Raw genomic sequence first — 20,474 nt, 5'->3', positions numbered from 1 at the left:
GTTAAAAGCGTCAACAGTGAAAGTTAAGGCTTTCCAATATAATTAATAAATAAACCGGGGACTTAATAATGCGGGTAATTAACACGAGGCCCCTATCGGTAAATAACCGAGGGCCAAACCGCAAGGTTACCCCTTCAAAACCGAAAGGTCAGGCGAATCATTACGAAAGATTTCGTTATTAATGGCCAGATTCTGTAATAATTACAAAAAGATTTAAAAATCCTGAAATCTTAACCTTAGGCGACCCGCGTGAAGTTTAAGCATTAGTTGAGGCGGGCCGCGAGCCTCTTAAATAACGCGTCTGTTATATGAACTTTAGGCGACCCGCGTAAAAGAAGCATGGAATGTCCATGCGGGCCGCGTAAAGTGCCCAGATGCAGAAAAATGGTAACTACTTGGCTTTTGGCACCTTTGAACGATCATGCACATTATTATGGGGCATGGGCACCCTATGCTCGACCCATAACACTTAGGGGACACCTACCATCACCCCTGGTCTGATTGGAAGAGTTGTAATGATCATGGTTGCTTAGCATTTGCTATAAATAGCACTCTTGTGCTCATAACAATTCACACACTCAAACAACTTCCATCTGATCATTCTAAGTGCTCCCAAGTGTTCTTCTCTGCTCCATATTCAAGTCTTAACTTCTGTAAGTTGCCTTGATCATTCATACTTCAGTTTATGCTTAGTATTTAGCTAAAAACCAAACCGTCGTAAGTACGGTTTGACTTTAAAATAACTCAGTGATGGTTCAGTCTTATGACGAACCAAAAGTAGTTTTGAGTTGGTATTTATGTGGGTATTAAACCTCTAAAAGGGTTCCCCCTGATCACCACTCTAACTATGTCAATTATCGAGTCAAACGCGCGGTTAAAAAGTCAACAGAAAGCTATTTTAGCAATTTAAGCATAATCTGTGATATATATGTTATGGAACCTGTTTTGATAATCATAAAACATGATAATAAGTATATAAACATGTTTGCGCTCGTTTGAATCGATCATTTACTATATAGAACCGGTTCGGAGCCGAAAGTCGCAAAAGTTTGACTTTTGCTTTGACTTCAGTTCTGACCCGTTTTAGTGAGGTATAAATATACCTTAGGACTCTCTTAGGACCAGGTCACATGTTGGTATAAGCCTCTGTGGTCGGTTCATGAGTTATCCGAGTCTTTAGCGCAATTCCGTCATTCGCCTAAAAGTTGACCGTAACGGCCTTTTAAAATTAAAACGAGTATTTCGGACACGTGAACGGACCAAAACCTTGCTTATTAAATTATAAGCATGTCCCTGAAGTTTCACGTCAATCCGAGGTCTAGAATGAGAGTTATGCTAAAAGGCGCACTTTTAAGAAAGTTTTGTAATTAACGGCGCAACTAGCATAACGCTCATCTAACCCAAGTTTTCGGCACCAAAACTTTTACCCACTGTGGTAAAATAATATTTTGGGAATTTTAAAGATTTTTAATAATTTTTACCTTGCTCATAACCTGCGGTTATGGCTACGGTTCGGTAAATACCGAATATGCCCTTTTTGGCCAAAACGGGAGTTCTACAAGGTCTTTTGACCCGATTCCAGTTGCCACTGATTTTAAATAATAAATAAAGTATTTTAAACTTTATAAACTGTTCGGGAAACTCAGATTTCCTGTAGAACCCGAAAAGCTCTTTTAAAGTCTTTAAAATGACCGAAAAGCCCCCACGGGGCATAATATAAACTTAAACTCGTTACGGGCATTACGGAAGGTATCCTACTGATACCAAAATACTTTTAAGGCATATTGACTTAGGAAATAAGCGTACGACTCTTATGGTTAACCGTTTCGCTTATTTGCGCACACGGTACGGCTCATGGAACTAGTTTCCGTGCAATAGCCGATATGGGTCAAAGTATACTATTTGAACCCCAAAATCCAGAGTATGAACTATAAACCCATATAAAACGAGTCTCTGAACTTGTTGGGTCCAAATCATACTCCATTCTCGGTTTTCGCCTTTTCGTGCGAATTAACCATATCTATATATCGGAATCAACCGGTTTAAGCTACGGCTAATACAAGGACCGTTAGGATTCTAAGAGGTTAATTAAAACCTTCGTTCCAGATTAGGAGCCCCAGTAAAAGCTATCGGTGACTTGATCTTAATTAAGGATTTATACTTGCAAAGGTAAATACTTTTGACTTATTTCCCCTATATGGGCTTGGGTTACGGTATATTAATACCGCTTGATTGAGCATTATATAATTCCATCGCTTAGGTGGTTAATTGATTAAATATGATCGGCTCATTTAAACAGTTTTGTTGCTTATAAGCCTTTGGGGGGTTTAATGACCGTTGTCCCGGATATCCTCGGCATCATTTTACGAAATGGCCACGACCATCGACATCCCGGTGTAGGCGTACACCCGGTATAAAGTGTCGACATTAAAATTAAAAGACGTAGCCGTTGGTTTCTGTACTACGGTTTTACGCAAACGTGGTGTGTCTATAAATCTTTAACCCGGCACGACCCGGGCTACTGAACGCATAAAAGAACATGGAAAACGTTCACAAGATCATTATGAATTTTCCCAAGTTATAAAAGAGTTTGTGCCTTGTGCATTCAAATCAATTTTAATAAACATTTTCAAATGTGTCAGTTGAATGTATTTACCAGTGTAAACTGACGTATTTTCCCCAAAAAGATTAAGTGCAGGTACCTAAACGTAATTGGCTGGTATTAGCTCCCTAGCGTCGGGATAAGCCTCGCAAGCTTGATTGCAGTATCTAATGGAACAATACTTTACTTTTATTTACGATCCACTGTGGATATATCCAACCCCTGTAATACATTTTGATATTACATTCAGAGGTTGAAATTTATATATTTATCTTATGCTTCCGCTGTGCATTATATAATTGTGTGGTTTGACTATATTGTTGCCAACATCGTCACGGTAATCCCCCACCGGGCCCACCGGTGAGACACGTGGAAATCGGGGTGTGACAACAAGCTTGGTGTTTGGAAGCTTGTTGAAAGACCTGAGAACTACAAGAAAATTGGCACTCGATGGGTCTTCAAATGCAAGAAAGACGACCGTGGAGTGGTTATTCGGAACAAAGCACGTTTAGTCGTTCAAGGTTTTCGTCAGATAGAAGGGATCGACTACAACGAAGTCTATGCACCTGTTGCACGTCTGGAAGCAATTCGGATCTTTCTGGCTTATGCCTCATTCAAAGGATTCAAGGTTTACCAGATGGACGTCAAAAGTGCATTCTTACATGGTGTGGTTGAAGAAGAGGTATATGTCGAACAGCCTCCAGGTTTTGAAGATCCTATCCATCCCGATCGGGTTTGGTTGCTCAACAAAGCTCTCTATGGTCTTCATCAAGCACCGCGAGCTTGGTATGCAACCTTATCTACCTATCTGCTGGAGAACGGTTTTCAAAGAGGTCTTATCGATTGTACTCTTTTCATCAAAGAACAAGATGGAGATCTTCTTCTGGTACAGGTATATGTTGATGATATTATTTTTGGTTCTACTAATGATGTTTTGTGTAGGAATTTCGAGCGCATTATGCAGGATAAATTCGAGATGAGTGCTATGGGGGAAATGACCTTCTTCTTGGGCCTACAAGTGCAACAAACTGAGTCTGGGATATTCATCCATCAGACTAAATATGTTGGTGACATCTTGAGCCGGTTCCAGATGTCTGATGCAACGCCCATTGGTACCCCACTGCCACAAAATCACGGAATTACTCCAGACTTGAAGGGTGAAGCTGTTAGCCCCTCATACTACCGCGCAATGATCGGATCTCTTATGTACCTCACAGCATCAAGGCCAGACATAATGTACCCAACGTGCCTGCTTGCCAGATATCAAGTCAACCCGAAGGCCTCACATCTTGCAGCTGTAAAAAGGATTTTTCGTTATTTGAAGGGTTACCCTGACACCGGTCTATGGTACCCTAGGAATAATAACTTTGACTTGATCGCATTCAGTGATTCTGATCATGGCGGATGCAAAATCGACGGCAAATCCACAACGGCTGGATGTCAGTTTTTAGGAAATCGCCTAGTCACATGGCAGTGCAAGAAGCAGACTTGTGTGGCTACTTCAACATGCGAAGCTGAATACATTGCTGCCTCAAGTTGTTGCTCCCAAGTTCTTTGGATCCAACAACAATAGCGGGACTACGGTTTTGAATTCCTAACTACTCCTATTTACGTTGATAATTCTGCTGCATTACAGATCACTAGAAATCCTGTGCAGCACTCAAAGACCAAACACATCGAAATCAAATATCACTTCGTACGTGATTGCTTTGAGAAAAGGCTAATCGATGTTGTTAAGGTCCACACCGATGACCAACGTGCCGACCTTTTTACCAAAGCATTTGACAAATCAAGATTTGACTTTTTATTATTGGTAAACGGCATTAAGGTCAAGCAAGAGTAAACCAACATCGGAAAATCATTTTTGTAAATACCTTCGTGTTTTAAATTTGTCTTAGTTTATTGATTTTAGGGGGAGTAAATCCAAAAATCGTAAAATCCAAAAACATCGAAAAATTTCAAAAACACAAAAACAATAGAAAAACAAAAATGAGTTTCCTGGCGAGCAAAAGAGAAAATGATAGTACATCAGTGGTCTATCCAAACCTCTTTAAACCTTAAATGAAAAACGATAAGCAGCTCTATATAAGATGTATCGGTAGGCTCACAATCATTTTAAAGTGTGCAGGGTGATATAAACTTAAATCGACTGAAGACCAGGTGGGAACCATTCATTGGCATATGGTCTTAGTACCGAAATTTCGTTTGATAGATTGCCGAGGTTCTGAGATATTCGGTCTTTATGCTGCTTATCATCTGGGTATCATGGTTGTATCTTTTACCGAAAAATAACGGGGACGCAAGTCTAGATCTTCCATGATACTATACATACGTGTACATATTACATACTGCATTCGACCTCAATAAGTGATAAACAATCACATGTCCAAACAAATAAGTGATAAAATATCACATTTATCCGGGAGTCAAGTTCGTCTCTCTGCTGTACGGAAGTACTGACCTGTTCACGGACTTGCTCCTGTGCCCTCATGCATATGAAAATCAAGTTCCTCATCAATAAGTGATTATATCACATAGGGCTTGTTTTCAAATCAAAATAAGTGAGTATCTCACATTTTATACGGTCAAACAGATGATAATCAGTATACTCACCGGTAAGATGAACTCTCGTGCATACCTTGATACGGGAATGTGTCGTGATGTGGATGAACACCGGTCGGTAAGTATAAATCATACCTTAACGTATCCCCTCGCCATGATTACATCTGATAAGTTGAGCTTAAGTGGACAACAATACCGATAATCGCTATAGGATGCTTATTTTAATGTTAACTAACTGAACAACAAGAGTGTTTTGACATGACCATACACAGATATGATTCTCTTACCCTCGAAACTTGCAAAAAGAATGTCTGTATATATTTATTTACTGCTTAACTTTTATTGTTTTCTTTTAAACAGTTTCATCGTTTGGTGCATATCAGCACGACATTAGCGGTGATCTCGTTTGATAACACTCAAAGGATATTAAAATTGTTGTCTTTCGAAATATTAAAACACACCTAAAATGTGTTTTAATATAAACTTTGTAAAAGCCAAAAAGATTTTATTTCTACTTTATTTTCGATCGTACGATGTTGGAGCTCGAGTCTTCGTTACCTGAAACCTGAACGAAAACCGAATTGACTAAATCTTCATAAACGGTTGAAAATTGCAAGCTTTGAAAGTTAAATCTAAAATTGAGAAATTTATTAAACTTTCAAATTGTCGGACGGTGTTTGATTGTGACATGGTCATTCGTGTGTCATTTGTTTATACTAACTATTCCAAGCAGTTGTTCTCATTACGCGTTTAGATTTCTTGCATGTGCATATTCTAAAGGCTAGGAGAACATGGTCGATGACAAGCTTTGGAATGAAGACACGACGTGAAGGCACTCAAAAGATGAAAATGATCGAGTTGCCGCTGACCATCATCAACACCACGGATCTTAAGCTTTGAAGATCAAGTCATTCACGAGCATAACTCAAGGGGGAGCTTATGTTAAGGGGGAGTTTGTCAACACACTTCCTACATGATACGGGTAGTTTGTTGATACACTTTCTGCTTTCAAGACGTGAAGACTTTGAAGATCCTCCGACTTTGATGACTCGAAAGGACATCCGAGACTTGAAGACACGAAGATCAAAGATGATCAAGATCGAGACAAAGCTACAGCCAAGGGGGAGTTTGTTGGTGCACTTGTGTCTGTACTTTGTCTGTATTCGGTCTGGATGTAAAACGATGTCTATGTTAGTCTTGTAAGTTTGACCAAGTCAACTATCCTCCTAGTTTGACTTGGCCAAACAGTTTGTGCATGAATGTAAAATGTCTGTGCCGAAGGATGTCTCATCGAAGGATAGTTTAGATCCTTCGATGAGCTCGAAAGATGAATCTCGACAGATCATCCTTCGAGATATACATAGGTCCTTCGACAGGTTTAACTTCGATAGATGATCCTTCGATCATCTATCGGATCCTTCGATCAGCCTTGATGATCCTTCGGACAGACTACCTGTGTTTGGGTATAAATACCCATGCAGTGTGTTCTTTTCAGTTTAGACATTGGAAAACACTTGAGAGACACTTCTGTCAAGAACACACACATTAGAGAGTTTGCAATACTGACTTGTAAACATTGTGCTTGTAACCGGAACCTTCATTCGCATTAATACAAGTGGTGTTAATCGATGAATCTTGTGTGTTTTGTGTTTATGCTTGTCTCAACTCGGTTTGCATACTAGCTTGGATTCCGCACTCGCTAGTGTGTTACTATAACAAGGTTAAGGTTTAACCTCATCCTCCACGAGGGACCTACAACAAGAAGCCCTAATTCCAAAAATCTCAGGATACTTCAAAGTCGGATGCCCAGATGGTAGTTGACAGTTAGACGGGTCAGAATCTCCCGACCCACCACCAACAGGATCCACGGTTCATTTTTTAGTGTTGTTGTTGTTTTAGGGTTTCGCGTTTGTTTCGGTTTCGATGTGTGTTCGTTTTGATACTTGGAGTGTCGGTGTTACTCTCTGTTGTTTTCTGGTTGCCGCCGTTTTTTAGTGATCGAGATCAGGAGGATCTGGATTCGCATTTTAATGGTTAGTGGTTGTTGATTTGGATCTGTTTGTTTCTGATTGTGATCTGGTTGTGGTTAATTTGGTGCTGAAGTAAGTGAATTGTGTAGGTTAGGGTTTAATTGGATTAATTTGTTTAGATTTGCTTGTTTGTAGGTTTTGGATAACTTGTTGTTAGGTTTTGTTTAGTTTGTATCATCGGTGAGTATTGGATATGATTTGCTGCAGTTAGGGCTTTTGATTGAAAACAGTTAACTGTTTAGAAGTAATAATGATGGTTTGAAGTTTTAGGGCTTCTGCATTTTCTGTTTAGTTGAAGTAATTTTGGTGTGTATGTTTGGGATATACATGAATGTATGGCTGGATGAATGGATGTTGGTATGTTGAAGATGATGATGTAATTGGTCTGCCATAATAAGGGGGTATTTATATTTGAGGTTTTTTAATAAAGGAATCGGTTTAATGAAAATTAAATGAACCAAACTACCCCTGCAGATAAAGACAAAAAAGGGACCTTAAAACAGTAAAAAATGAGAGATTTTGAGTTTTGGACTAAAATGGCAACAAAATGCAAATCACTAGACCCAGATTTAAAAAGTTTGAGATTTGGACTAAAATGGCAAAACTGCACAAACCACAGGGACCAAAATGGCGGTTTACTCAAAATATTATTTAATTGAAAATATGAGAGAAAAAAGTAGTGATTTTTAGTGTAATTATAAGAATGAGGATAAGGAATTCAATGCAAATGTTGTAACTCTGTTAAATTTTCTCAGCTAAATTTATATGAAATGACCAAAATACCCTTACCATAAAAATAAGAAAGAAATATAATAGTATATTTTATATATTAAATAAAAGCCTCAGGCCCCCACTCACTTATCCTCCCCATCCCAACCCAAAACCAGTAATCCCTACATAGTAATCCCTACATACCGAAAGTATTTTTCACCTTCTCCGAACACTCTTTCTGACATATTCTCCATTTTATCACTTGTAAAAACAGACATCACCACCACTGTCGCCGAAACACATAAAAACCTTGAAAATCACCATGAAGAGAGAGATATGTTAATCACCTTGAATAGCAAATCAACACATCACAACTTGCAAATCACCATCAAAACCTACAAATCTGGTTTTAGTTCAGATAGTCTCTTCCACTGCAGATGGTGGGGGAGTAGGAGGTTCGACTTTGGTAGTGGTTGCGGAGGGAAGATTTGTTCGAATTTTCAAATGGGGGAGAGAACGAAGATGAAGATGAAGATGGTGGTGGAGGTTTTTTTAGACATGTATGTAGTAGTGTTGGACCGCTAGTGGTTTTCTAGCTATGGCGATAGTGGTGTTCTGGTTGATGGCTGGAGACGCTGGTCGTGTTAACAACCGGAGCGGCTGTTGTGTTGACAGAAAATATACACCCACAAGTGACCAATGATGATTGTCGTGAGTGTCATGCAAAAACCTAAATAAACTATGTAGATAGTATAAATAGGGTATCGAACCAAAGGAGTATGGTGGAAAGTGTTTGTTGATTAAGTATTAAAAGTCTAATTGCAGTAATGTAAAATCGAACCAAAGGGATTCGTCGTGGGACTGTATGATCGGGAGTGCCGCGCTTCGATCAAAGATACATTTATAATACCCAAATTACCTTAAACAAATAGTTAGCGGTAGTAAGGGGTCGAACCACGAAGAGTTTGTGGTTTGTGTGTGGATTCGATTGATTTTAAACGGTTGTCAGAAAGCTTGCTAAATTTTGTATAAATTTTATTTGTTGGAAAATGGGTCGGAACGAACCGACAATTTGGTTTTTGATTATTAACTAACAAAAGCTTAAACAAGAACACGGAAATGTAATTGATGGATTAAAAACAACATAAGTAAACAAGGTTCACACCCAGTTCGGTGATTGCAATCCTAGGGTTCCTAAACGTTTTAAATTTGATTTAATTGAAGTTGTTATTAACAGATTTCTATCACGAAGCTTAGGTGCCAATTGCTATCAACGCGTATAACGGAGCACAATGCACTTCGTTACTTCGAACAAGTAAAACCTTTTGATTGATAAAGCATGAGTACACAAACTTATTTCGCAAAGTCAAATTTCATATCTCATTCGATAATTCACAGATATAGTTCCAACGCAAGACAATTATCAAACAATTCAAATACAAATCAAATTGTCACAAAATCAAACTAAGAACATAGTTCAAACCCTAGACTTTCAAACACCTACACCGAGGTGAAACCTCCAAGAACTAGCCGCTCATGGTGACCGGAACACCATCAATAACGGATGAGAGCTTGAACTTTGATATCTAGGAGCTTTGAAAGTGATGAATGTGGTGGTTAGGGTTTGTGGTGATGAAAGGTTTAATGGAGATGAAGGAATGGAGGAATTAGGGTTGAATGGAATGAAGGTGATGATGAAACGGATGATGGATGGATCGATTGGATGATTAGAGGATGAATGGGTGAAGTATCTTGGCTCCAAGAATGGTTTCAAACTCAAAAACAAAGGGTAACCCCCGAAAATGAGGTGAAAGTTGCTTTAAAACTCGTCAGCAACTAAGAAATAACAAAAAATCCCGTCAGGCACCAGGGGTGGCGTCGCCGACACCCCCCTTGCGTCGCCGACGCTGGCTGGTTAGTCAGTTTTTCTGCAGGCGCCATCTTTGACTGTCTACGCTATGTTAAGCTTACGGAACTCATTGTTTGGCGTCGACGACGGCCCTAGGGCATCGCCGATGCCCCCTTGTGAGTTGGTTTTCCTGTTTTCTTGTTTCCTCACTCCCGGTTGATCCGTTTTGCGTCTCGGTGGTCCGTTTTTCGTCCCGGTGGTCCGTAAAGCTCCCGAAAAGCTCCTTAAACTCCGTTAGACCTGCAAAACACAACTCTAATCAGAAGGAGGCTAAACGAAACTAAAAGTCACGTAAAAACATTAACTTAAACAATTACGAACACCGGTTTTCGACCACGTATCACATCACCACACTTGTCTTTTGCTTGCCCTCAAGCAAATCTGTTTTTTTTTATTTACTTTCAGGTGGGTCGAACGAGAAACACACGTCCCACTCCCGAGACTAAGGTTAAGATCTAATGTTATACCCGGTTCAAACTTTTTACAATTTACGAAATATTTAACGGTAAAGTGAATGATCACATATAAAATGGTTACCCAAGATTAACCTGCCCTTAAAACTAATAAACCATTCACATCCCTCATAATATTCTCTCCACTCGGTTTAAAATTTGGCTAATTAGATAATGAATTAGCACTCTTTAAGTAATCACTCAAAACCGATTAGAACACGTATCCGCATATGCTTGCAACTCAATCATTTTCCACCAACGAACATGAATACTAAGCACGAGTCAAAAGGTCTTTTAAGGGTTGTAATGGGGCTAGGCTAAGGGTATGGAATAGGATATTTAAAGTGGCTAAGGTGATGAAAACTCGCTTTTTATTACAAAACAACTACTCTAAACATAACTAACTAAAACATCAAGCTACAAGGCAACAACTTTAGCCTTTTATTCCACAAACTAATAATTCATATTTTTGAATTTTTCTCAATGATTTTCTATTCTTTTTCACAATGTTTTCTGAATTTTCGATTTTTTTCATATATAAATCACAACTATACAAACACGTAATCCTACTATCGAATTTTCATCACACGGGTTTAAAAAGAAATGGTTTATGGTTGTGGGCTAAATGGGTTGTCAAACGAAAGGTTTAGGCTCAAAGTGGGCAACTAGGGGATTTATTTGGGTAAGGATATATAAATGGTGTAAATGGAAAAGGTTTACCTAATGCCTTACTCATTCTCGTGCTTGTATTCGGTCTATGGTGTCATACGTATCAAAAGTTGCAAATTCTACAATACGTAACTAATGGTCCACTCAAACAAAGAAACATATATATGTAAATCTATGATGTAAAAGTGGCTCAAAACCTCACGTACAAGGGGTATGGTATGTGACATGCATAATGTGCTAGTTTCTTAGGCGAATTATTCCCAAATAACCACCCGCTAAATACCATTCATGTTAATTGTTTGAACTTAACCATGACAAAAGACCAAATGGGTGTGTCATCCCTCTTTGACTTAGTTACTTGTGGTTTTCAGATTGCTTTAAACAAAGACATTTTTTAAATTTTCCCCCATCCCCACACTTGAGGTAAACATTGTCCTCAATGTGTAGTGTTTAAATGAAAGGGGTCAAAAACACAAACTTTTTCTCCCCATCCCCACCCACACTTGAGGTCAACATTATCCTCAATGTGCAAGAGTATGAACAAGGGATGTGACACGACCAAACTCCCAAAGATTCCACCCCGGGCAATATTATACAATTACAATCCACTTATTAGCTATATAACACTCAAATAAAAGGAAACGAATGCACCTGATTGTTTCGTGTTCCTTGCTTGGTCTTCAATCTTCCATAAAAATGGTTGTCTCCCAAACATTTATACCTACAAATCTAAATCCTTGTGTAGAAGCATGCTTCTCACAACAATCAACATTTGTTAGTTATTTGTTCTACCATTTTTTACAAAAGATTTACCATGCCACTCGTTACTTTAATTTGAATTTTTGTGGAAAAATAATTTATAACAACAACAAACCTAACTCACTTTCGTAGGAATCACGGTTGCATTTAGCTTATGCAACAAGCCCTTTTAAACCTCCCGATAGCTTGGGAAGACGAGAGGTCTAGTGAGGGTTATATAGTGAACACACCCACAACGTTCATTTAACTATGAATAAAAAATGCTAGAAATAAAACGAAATAAAAAATTATACAACAATAACAACACAAACTAGACTACGGAGATAAATTAAAACGAACTATAAAAAGTATAAAACAACGGTTAACTTACCACCTCATGGTGGTCGAATGGCGTGCTTGCTGCCCACAAACTCATCGAAATCACCCACCGGTGATTCATACCATCTACTCCCAAACGGGCCAAACTTCCTCATTTCCTCTTCCTTCTTCTTTTTTTGAGGCGACTTCTTCGCCTTCTTCTTCTTGACCGGTTTCTTCTTTGGTTCTCCAAACCTACCAACCATCGCGCATACCCTTTTGATTGGATTCATGTCCTTCTTTGGATATGTATCCTCACCGAGTGGGTTAGTAAATTTTGGAAAAACATTTAAATTTAATTCCCGGTCCCCAAACTTCATTCTTACCGTTCCCGTTGCACAATTTATTATCACATTAGAAGTTGCCAGGAACGGTCTACCCAATATGACTATTGGTTGTGTGTCCTCAACACTACCAACATAGTCTACTACCAAAAAGTCCACTGGGTAGTAGCAATCATCAACCTTCACAATCACATCTTCCACCACCCCCCTTGGATGCGTGGGAGTCTGATCGGCCAACACCACGGGGTTGTCAAACTTTTTCAATAGACTAAAATCATATTGGTCGTATAGACTCTCGGGCAAGATGCTCACACAAGCTCCAAGATCTAGGAACGCCCTCTTAATTTTGAATGTTCCAATTTGGATTGGAATAAGAGGATCTCCTGGATCTTGAGCTTTTTTGGGGGAAGGCACTTGATAAAACGGCACTAACATGTGATATCAAATTAACCGGTTCAGGTAATTTGTTGTGCCGTTTTTCAATGCTCAACTCTTTTAAGCATTCCACATGAGCCAGAACCTTTTTAATGTCATCAAGTAATGGTAAATTAATTTTTGCTTGTTTGAAATTTTCCCACCTCTCATCCTTTGGTGGGCACCGTTCTTTAAACTTTGATGTATTAATCGGGTTAAGTTGATTTAAACAATTTTCACTAAAAGAATTTTTAGTTACATTTTCAATTTTAATTTGTGAAATCGTTTCTTGTTCATTTTCACTTTCCGACTCATCACTTGCATTTTCCACTACACAATCAACGAATTGTGGTGGTGGAATGTTTTCAACACTACAAATTTCATCATTCAAAAGAATACTTACCGCGCTAACGCGTGCAGTCCTCACGTTGCTTGAGCTAGAACCTTGATGCTTCGGGTTCACTGTAGTGTCACTTGGAAGTCTTCCTCCACTTCCTCGTAGTTGAGCCATCTCCTCCGCTAGTTGGCCCACTTGTTTTGCCAATGCCTCATGCAGCTTGTCTCGCACTTCATTCTCCTTTAGTGTCTCCTTCATCAAGTTCAATATGACGTCCATCTTCGCACTCAAATCATCACCGCCACCATGATTATTCGCCTACCCGTTACCATCTTGATTGTAACCTCTTTGGTAATTGTCTCGACTTTGATGCCCTTGGTTACCAATTTGGCGATTTTGGTGTGAAAACCCACCTTGATTTCCCGATTGAAAATTCGTGTTCATTTGGTTGGAGGCATTACCATATCTAAAGTTAGGATGGTTCCAAAACCCGGGGTGGTACGTGTTGGAGTTCACATCGTATTGCCTTCGATCTCCATACACTTGATTCACATCTGCGATGGCTTGGCAATTCTCGGTCCGGTGACCGATGTCACCACATTCTTCACATACGGTATATTGTACTGCACCCACTTCTTTCTTCTTCATGCGGACCAATTCCCGCTCCAATGTTTCAATCCGATCTTTAGAATTAGCATCGCGGTCGGGCCAAGACCTTGAGGTTAGATGCTGTTTCGCTCTATCCGCCAATGCAACCGCCTTTGAATTTTTACTCATCCTCTCTAGAAAATCCCAATCATCTTCCTCATGGTTGTTTAACAAGGTGCCATTGCTTGCCGATAGTAAATACTTATGTTCATCGGCATCTAATCCCCTTACAAAACACTTCAATAACTCCCACCTTGGAATTTGATGGTGAGGATATTTTCGAACCAATTGTTTAAACCAAGTTAAAGCCTCATGTAACAATTCCCCCGAGATTTGTCGAACAATCGAATTTCATCTCTTGCATCATCGGTCCATGCTATTGAGTAGTACTAGTCGAGAAAAACTTGTTGCATCTTAGCCCATGTACGGATGCTATTCGCTGGAAGCGTGAGGAACCATTGCTTTGCCTTATCCTTTAGTGAAAGTTGAAATAGCCTCAATTTCACTTCCTCAATCTCCTAATCACGCCCCTCTATTGTACTACAAATAGCGGAGAATTCCGCCAAATGAGTATACGGCTCGTCATGTGTCCTACCGTTGAAGTGAGTAGGATGTTAATATAGTTGGGCTTGCATTCAAAGGACCTAAATTCTCGGGGTGGAGGAACAATTGGTGAGTCATTTTCGGTGACCACCGAGCTAAAACGATCATTTACACCCCTAGGAACTTGTTGCAGACGACGACGTGGACCATTAACCTCTTGATCCACCGGTCTCCGGTTACCTCTTCTATCACCGCCTCGATCTCCACCTTGACTACCACGTTGATTACCACCTTTCACGAATTGGGGAATCCAGTTTCGGTTAGCACTATTATTGTTGTTGCAATAACCGTTATCCCGGTTCTTTTGATTATTATTTCGTGGTTGGCGGTTGTTTCCATATCCGTCGTTCCGGCGATACCCGTAACCATAACCCTCATTACCCACGTAGTTGCCATTTTGGTACCCGAATTCCTCATTCTCAATCCCCCTCGCATTGTAGATGTTATCTGCATTTATATCCCCCCATATATCGTCTTCAACCCGTTCATCGTAGTTTCCCCCATCATCCGAGTCTTCCGAGTGAATGCTCACATGTTCCAGCGATTGACAATCGGGAACACTATATTGTTCATCATCAGGGATTGCATTCCTCAAGTCATCAAGATTGAAGAATGGGTCTTCATTCGCAGGATTGCGGCGACTATGGTTACCTCCACGGTCGGAGTTGACATTATGGTCATCGATGTTGGTGGGTAAAAGGTTTTGTCGGTTGGAATTTGGATGTGGGTGTTCTTTGGTTGTTGTTATGGCCTCGGTTTTGAAATGGTGGTGTAGGTGGTCTTGAGTTGTTACCACTGCCCAGTTGATCTTGTTGAATGTTTAGGTTGGATCAAAAATTGCTTCGATACTGAAATTGGTTTTGGTTGGGGTGTTGGTTTGAATTTTGGTATTCCATTGAAGTATGTTCAACGGATGGTGAAGATGATGGATGGGTGTTGGGTGGGTCGGAAGTAAGTGTTGCTTCCAACCGATTGGCTAAATTCCTTCATACAACTCTCTCGATTTTCGGTTCGAATAATAACGGTGAAGTCCTCCCGGAATTCCTAGTATGCATGCACTACCTGTAATCAGCACAAGTAACACACCCGCGTGACAAGGAAATAGATAAAGCAACAAAAAGAAACACCTTAAATAGTTAATCACGAAAATCAAACAATAATCTGAACACAAAGCACACGAACTCCCCGGAAATGGTGCCAAAATTTGATCGGGAGGGTAGAGCTCCGATCAAAGATACATTTATAATACCCAAATTACCTCAAACAAATAGTTAGCGGTAGTAAGAGGTCGAATCACGAAGAGTTTGTGGTTTGTGTGTAGATTCGATTGATTTTAAACGATTGTCACAATTTATGAAGCTTGCTAAATTTTGTATAAATTTCGTTTGTTGGAAAATGGGTCGGAACGAACCAACAATTTGGTTTTTAATTATTAACTAACAAAAGCTTAAACAAGAACACTGAATTGTAATTGATGGATTTAAAACAATATAAGTAAACAAGGTTCACAACCGGTTCGGTGATTGCAATCCTAGGGCTCCTACACGTTTTAAATTTGATTCAATTGAAGTTGTTATTAACGGATTTCTATCACGAAGCTTAGGTGCCAATAGCTATAAACGCGTATAATGGACCAGAATGCACTTCGTTACTTCGGACAAGTAAAACCTTTTGATTGATAAAGTATAAGTACACAAACTTATTTCGCCAAGTCAAATTTCATATCTCATTCGACAATTCACAAATATAGCTCCAATGCAAAACAATTATCAAACAATTCAAATATAAATTAATTTGTCACAAAACGAAACTAAGAACATTGTTCAAACCCTTGACTTACAAACACTTTCACCAAGGTGAAACCTATAAGAATTAGCCGCTCAAAAACAAAGGGTAACCCCATAATATGAGGTGAAAGTTGCTTTAAAACTCGTCACCAACCAAGAAATAACAAAAAATCCCGTCGGGCAGCAGGGGGTAGCGTCGCCGATGCTGGCTGGTTAGTCAGTTTTTCTGCAGATGCCATCTTTGACTGTCTACGCTATGTTCAGCCTACGGAACTCATTGTTTGGCGTTGACGACAGCCCTAGCGCATCGCCGACGGCCCCTTGTGAGTTGGTTTTCCTGTTTTCTTGTTTCCTCACTCCCGGTTGATCCGTTTTGCGTCTCGGTGATCCGTTTTTTATCCCGATGGTTTGTAAAGCTCTCGAAAAGCTCCTTAAACTCTATTAGACCTGCAAAACACAACTCTAATCAAAAGTAGGCTAAACGAAACTAAAAGTCACATAAAAAACATTAACTTAAACAATTACGAACACCGGTTTTCGATAACGAATCTTCCACTGCAGATGGTGGGGGAGTAGGAGATTCGACTTTGGTAGTGGTTGTGGAGGAAGATTTGTTCGAATTTTCAAATGGGGGAGAGAATGAAGATGAAGATGAAGATGGAGGTGGAGGTTTTTTTAGACATGGATTTAATAGTGTTGGACCGCCAGTGGTTGGTTTTCTAGCTATGGCGATAGTGGTGTTCTGGTTGATGGCTGGAGACGCTGGTTGTGTTAACAACTGGAGCGGCTGTTGTGTTCATAGAAAATATACACCCACGAGTGACCAATGATGATTGTCGTGAGTGTCATGCAAAAACCTAAATAAACTATGTAGATAGTATAAGTAGGGTATCGAACCAAAGGAGTATGGTGGAAAGTGTTTGTTGATTAAGTATTAAAAGTCTAATTGAAAAAATGTAAAATCGATTGTTTGGGCATTTTGAACTAAACTAAATGCACTAAGAAGAATTGTAGCAATGAGAGAAAAGATGGTTACTGCGGATTTAGACTCGAAATGGATTTCAGTTATGTGTTCAATTGTAGCAACCACATAGACATGATTGTGTAACTCAATTAATAGGTTGTGATTATTCAAAGACTAAGTACTTCGATTGCAAAACAATGAAAGGTTATCATATAATATCAATTGAATCTACCGACCCCAATCCCTATAAAAAATATCCCGATTACTAGAATCGGTGGAAATTGAATGAATCAGAACTAAGGTTCAGATAAAATTCAACCGTTTAAAACCTCAATTGAATCAATAAGTAAAAAGCATTGAATGCTTAGATTACCAAGTTCAAATATAATAGAAACACATAAAATCCCTCCACTTACAAGAATCCTCCATCCGGAGGAGACCACAAAAGATTTAGCTGCTCATGCTAGTGAATTGGTCTTCAATACTTGAATCAAGGTTGATTGCATCTTTAGGATCTTCGTTTTGGTCAAAAACTACGATGAAAATGTTGAAAATTCGTCCATGGAATGCCCTTTGATCACTAGAGTTCATCACAAAGCTAGATAATCTGATTAATGTTTTGAAAAACCCTTTTATACTTTGAAAAGTCAACACCCGGAATACTCAGCTAGACCCCATCGTAGCTTACGGCCAACTGCCGTAAGTTATGGCATGCATCCTTTGTTGTCTTTTATATTATATGGCATGGCCATAAGTTACGGCCAACTAACTTCTAAGCCGAAACAAATCCCGAACAATGTCTTTTACCTTTCTTACTATCTTTAGGTGTTCCACTTCACCTTCAAATCCTTTAACTCCCTTGATTTAGGCGATTAATCTGCACAACCATAATTTCTCGTAGTTATCACATTCAAACAATATAATCACCTAAAACATCATAAAAATCATAAGATAAACATGCTAATGCTCGGGTTTTACCCTCATGTAACAATTCCCCCGAGATTTGTCGAACAATCGAATTTCATCTCTTGCATGATCGGTCCTTGCTATTGAGTAGTACTAGTCGAGAAAAACTTGTTGCATCTTAGCCCATGTACGGATGCTATTCGCTGGAAGCGTGAGGAACCATTGCTTTGCCTTATCCTTTAGTGAAAGTTGAAATAGCCTCAATTTCACTTCCTCAATCTCCTAGTCACGCCCCTCTATTGTACTACAAATAGCGGAGAATTCCGCCAAATGAGTATACGGCTCGTCATGTGTCCTACCGTTGAAGTGAGTAGGATGTTAATATAGTTGGGCTTGCATTCAAAGGACCTAAATTCTCGGGGTGGAGGAACAATTGGTGAGTCATTTTCGGTGACCACCGAGCTAAAACGATCATTTACACCCCTAGGAACTTGTTGCAGACGACGACGTGGACCATTAACCTCTTGATCCACCGGTCTCCGGTTACCTCTTCTATCACCGCCTCGAGCTCCACCTTGACTACCACGTTGATTACCACCTTTCACGAATTGGGGAATCCAGTTTCGGTTAGCACTATTATTGTTGTTGCAATAACCGTTATCCCGGTTCTTTTGATTATTATTTCGTGGTTGGCGGTTGTTTCCATATCCGTCGTTCCGGCGATACCCGTAACCATAACCCTCATTACCCACGTAGTTGCCATTTTGGTACCCGAATTCCTCATTCTCAATCCCCCTCGCATTGTAGATGTTATCTGCATTTATATCCCCCCATATATCGTCTTCAACCCGTTCATCGTAGTTTCCCCCATCATCCGAGTCTTCCGAGTGAATGCTCACATGTTCCAGCGATTGACAATCGGGAACACTATATTGTTCATCATCAGGGATTGCATTCCTCAAGTCATCAAGATTGAAGAATGGGTCTTCATTCGCGGGATTGCGGCGACTATGGTTACCTCTACGGTCGGAGTTGACATTATGGTCATCGATGTTGGTGGGTAAAGGGTTTTGTCGGTTGGAATTTGGATGTGGGTGTTCTTTGGTTGTTGTTATGGCCTCGGTTTTGAAATGGTGGTGTAGGTGGTCTTGAGTTGTTACCACCGCCCAGTTGATCTTGTTGAATGTTTAGGTTGGATCAAAAATTGCTTCGATACTGAAATTGGTTTTGGTTGGGGTGTTGGTTTGAGTTTTGGTATTCTATTGAAGTATGTTCAACGGATGGTGAAGATGATGGATGGGTGTTGGGTGGGTCGGAAGTAAGTGTTGCTTCCAACCGATTGGCTAAATTCCTTCATACAACTCTCTCGATTTTCGGTTCGAATAATAACGGTGAAGTCCTCTCGGAATTCCTAGTATGCATGCACTACCTGTAATCAGCACAAGTAACACACCGGCGTGACAAGGAAAATGATAAAGCAACAAAAAGAAACACCTTAAATAGTTAATCACGAAAATCAAACAATAATCTGAACACAAAGCGCACGAACTCCTCGGAAATGGCGCCAAAATTTGATCGGGAGGGTTGAGCTCCGATCAAAGATACATTTATAATACCCAAATTACCTCAAACAAATAGTTAGCGGTAGTAAGAGGTCAAATCATGAAGAGTTTGTGGTTTGTGTGTAGATTCGATTGATTTTAAACGATTGTCACAATTTATTTATGAAGCTTGCTAAATTTTGTATAAATTTCGTTTGTTGGAAAATGGGTCGGAACGAACCAACAATTTGGTTTTTGATTATTAACTAACAAAAGCTTAAACAAGAACACGGAATTGTAATTGATGGATTAAAACCAATATAAGTAAACAAGGTTCACACCCGGTTCGGTGATTGCAATCCTAGGGCTCCTACACGTTTTAAATTTGATTCAATTGAAGTTGTTATTAACGGATTTCTATCACAAAGCTTAGGTGCCAATTGCTATAAACGCGTATAATGGACCGGAATGCACTTCGTTACTTCGGACAAGTAAAACCTTTTGATTGATAAAGTATAAGTACACAAACTTATTTCGCCAAGTCAAATTTCATATCTCATTCGACAATTCACAAATATAGCTCCAATGCAAAACAATTATCAAACGATTCAAATACAAATTAATTTGTCACAAAACGAAACTAAGAACATTGTTCAAACCCTTGACTTACAAACACCTTCACCAAGGTGAAACCTATAAGAATTAGCCGCTCAAAAACAAAGGGTAACCCCATAATATGAGGTGAAAGTTGCTTTAAAACTCGTCACCAACCAAGAAATAACAAAAAATCCCGTCGGGCAGCAGGGGGTAGCGTCGCCTACGGAACTCATTGTTTGGCGTTGACGACAGCCCTAGGGCATCGCCGATGCCCCCTTGTGAGTTGGTTTTCCTGTTTTCTTGTTTCCTCACTCCCGGTTGATACGTTTTGCGTCTCGGTGG

General features: G+C 39.6%; 1 protein-coding gene across 1 annotated transcript; it reads right to left on the bottom strand.

Moving 5' to 3' along the window:
• Window positions 1–13,404: 13,404 nt before the first annotated feature.
• On the bottom strand, window positions 13,405–20,268 carry LOC118480934 (GATA zinc finger domain-containing protein 14-like). The gene is made up of 5 exons (XM_035975938.1): window positions 20,206–20,268; window positions 18,354–19,169; window positions 16,650–16,911; window positions 14,379–15,132; window positions 13,405–13,918 (listed from the first exon to the last, which is right to left on the bottom strand). The coding sequence occupies exons 1-5, from the start codon at window positions 20,266–20,268 to the stop codon at window positions 13,405–13,407; spliced, it is 2,409 nt and encodes an 802-aa protein (XP_035831831.1).
• Between the last annotated feature and the right edge of the window lie 206 nt (window positions 20,269–20,474).

Source organism: Helianthus annuus, chromosome 8, assembly GCF_002127325.2.
Source record: "Helianthus annuus cultivar XRQ/B chromosome 8, HanXRQr2.0-SUNRISE, whole genome shotgun sequence".
Lineage (NCBI taxonomy): Eukaryota > Viridiplantae > Streptophyta > Magnoliopsida > Asterales > Asteraceae > Helianthus > Helianthus annuus.
Note: the sequence above shows the minus strand (reverse complement) of the source record. Positions and strands in the feature narration are given on the sequence as shown.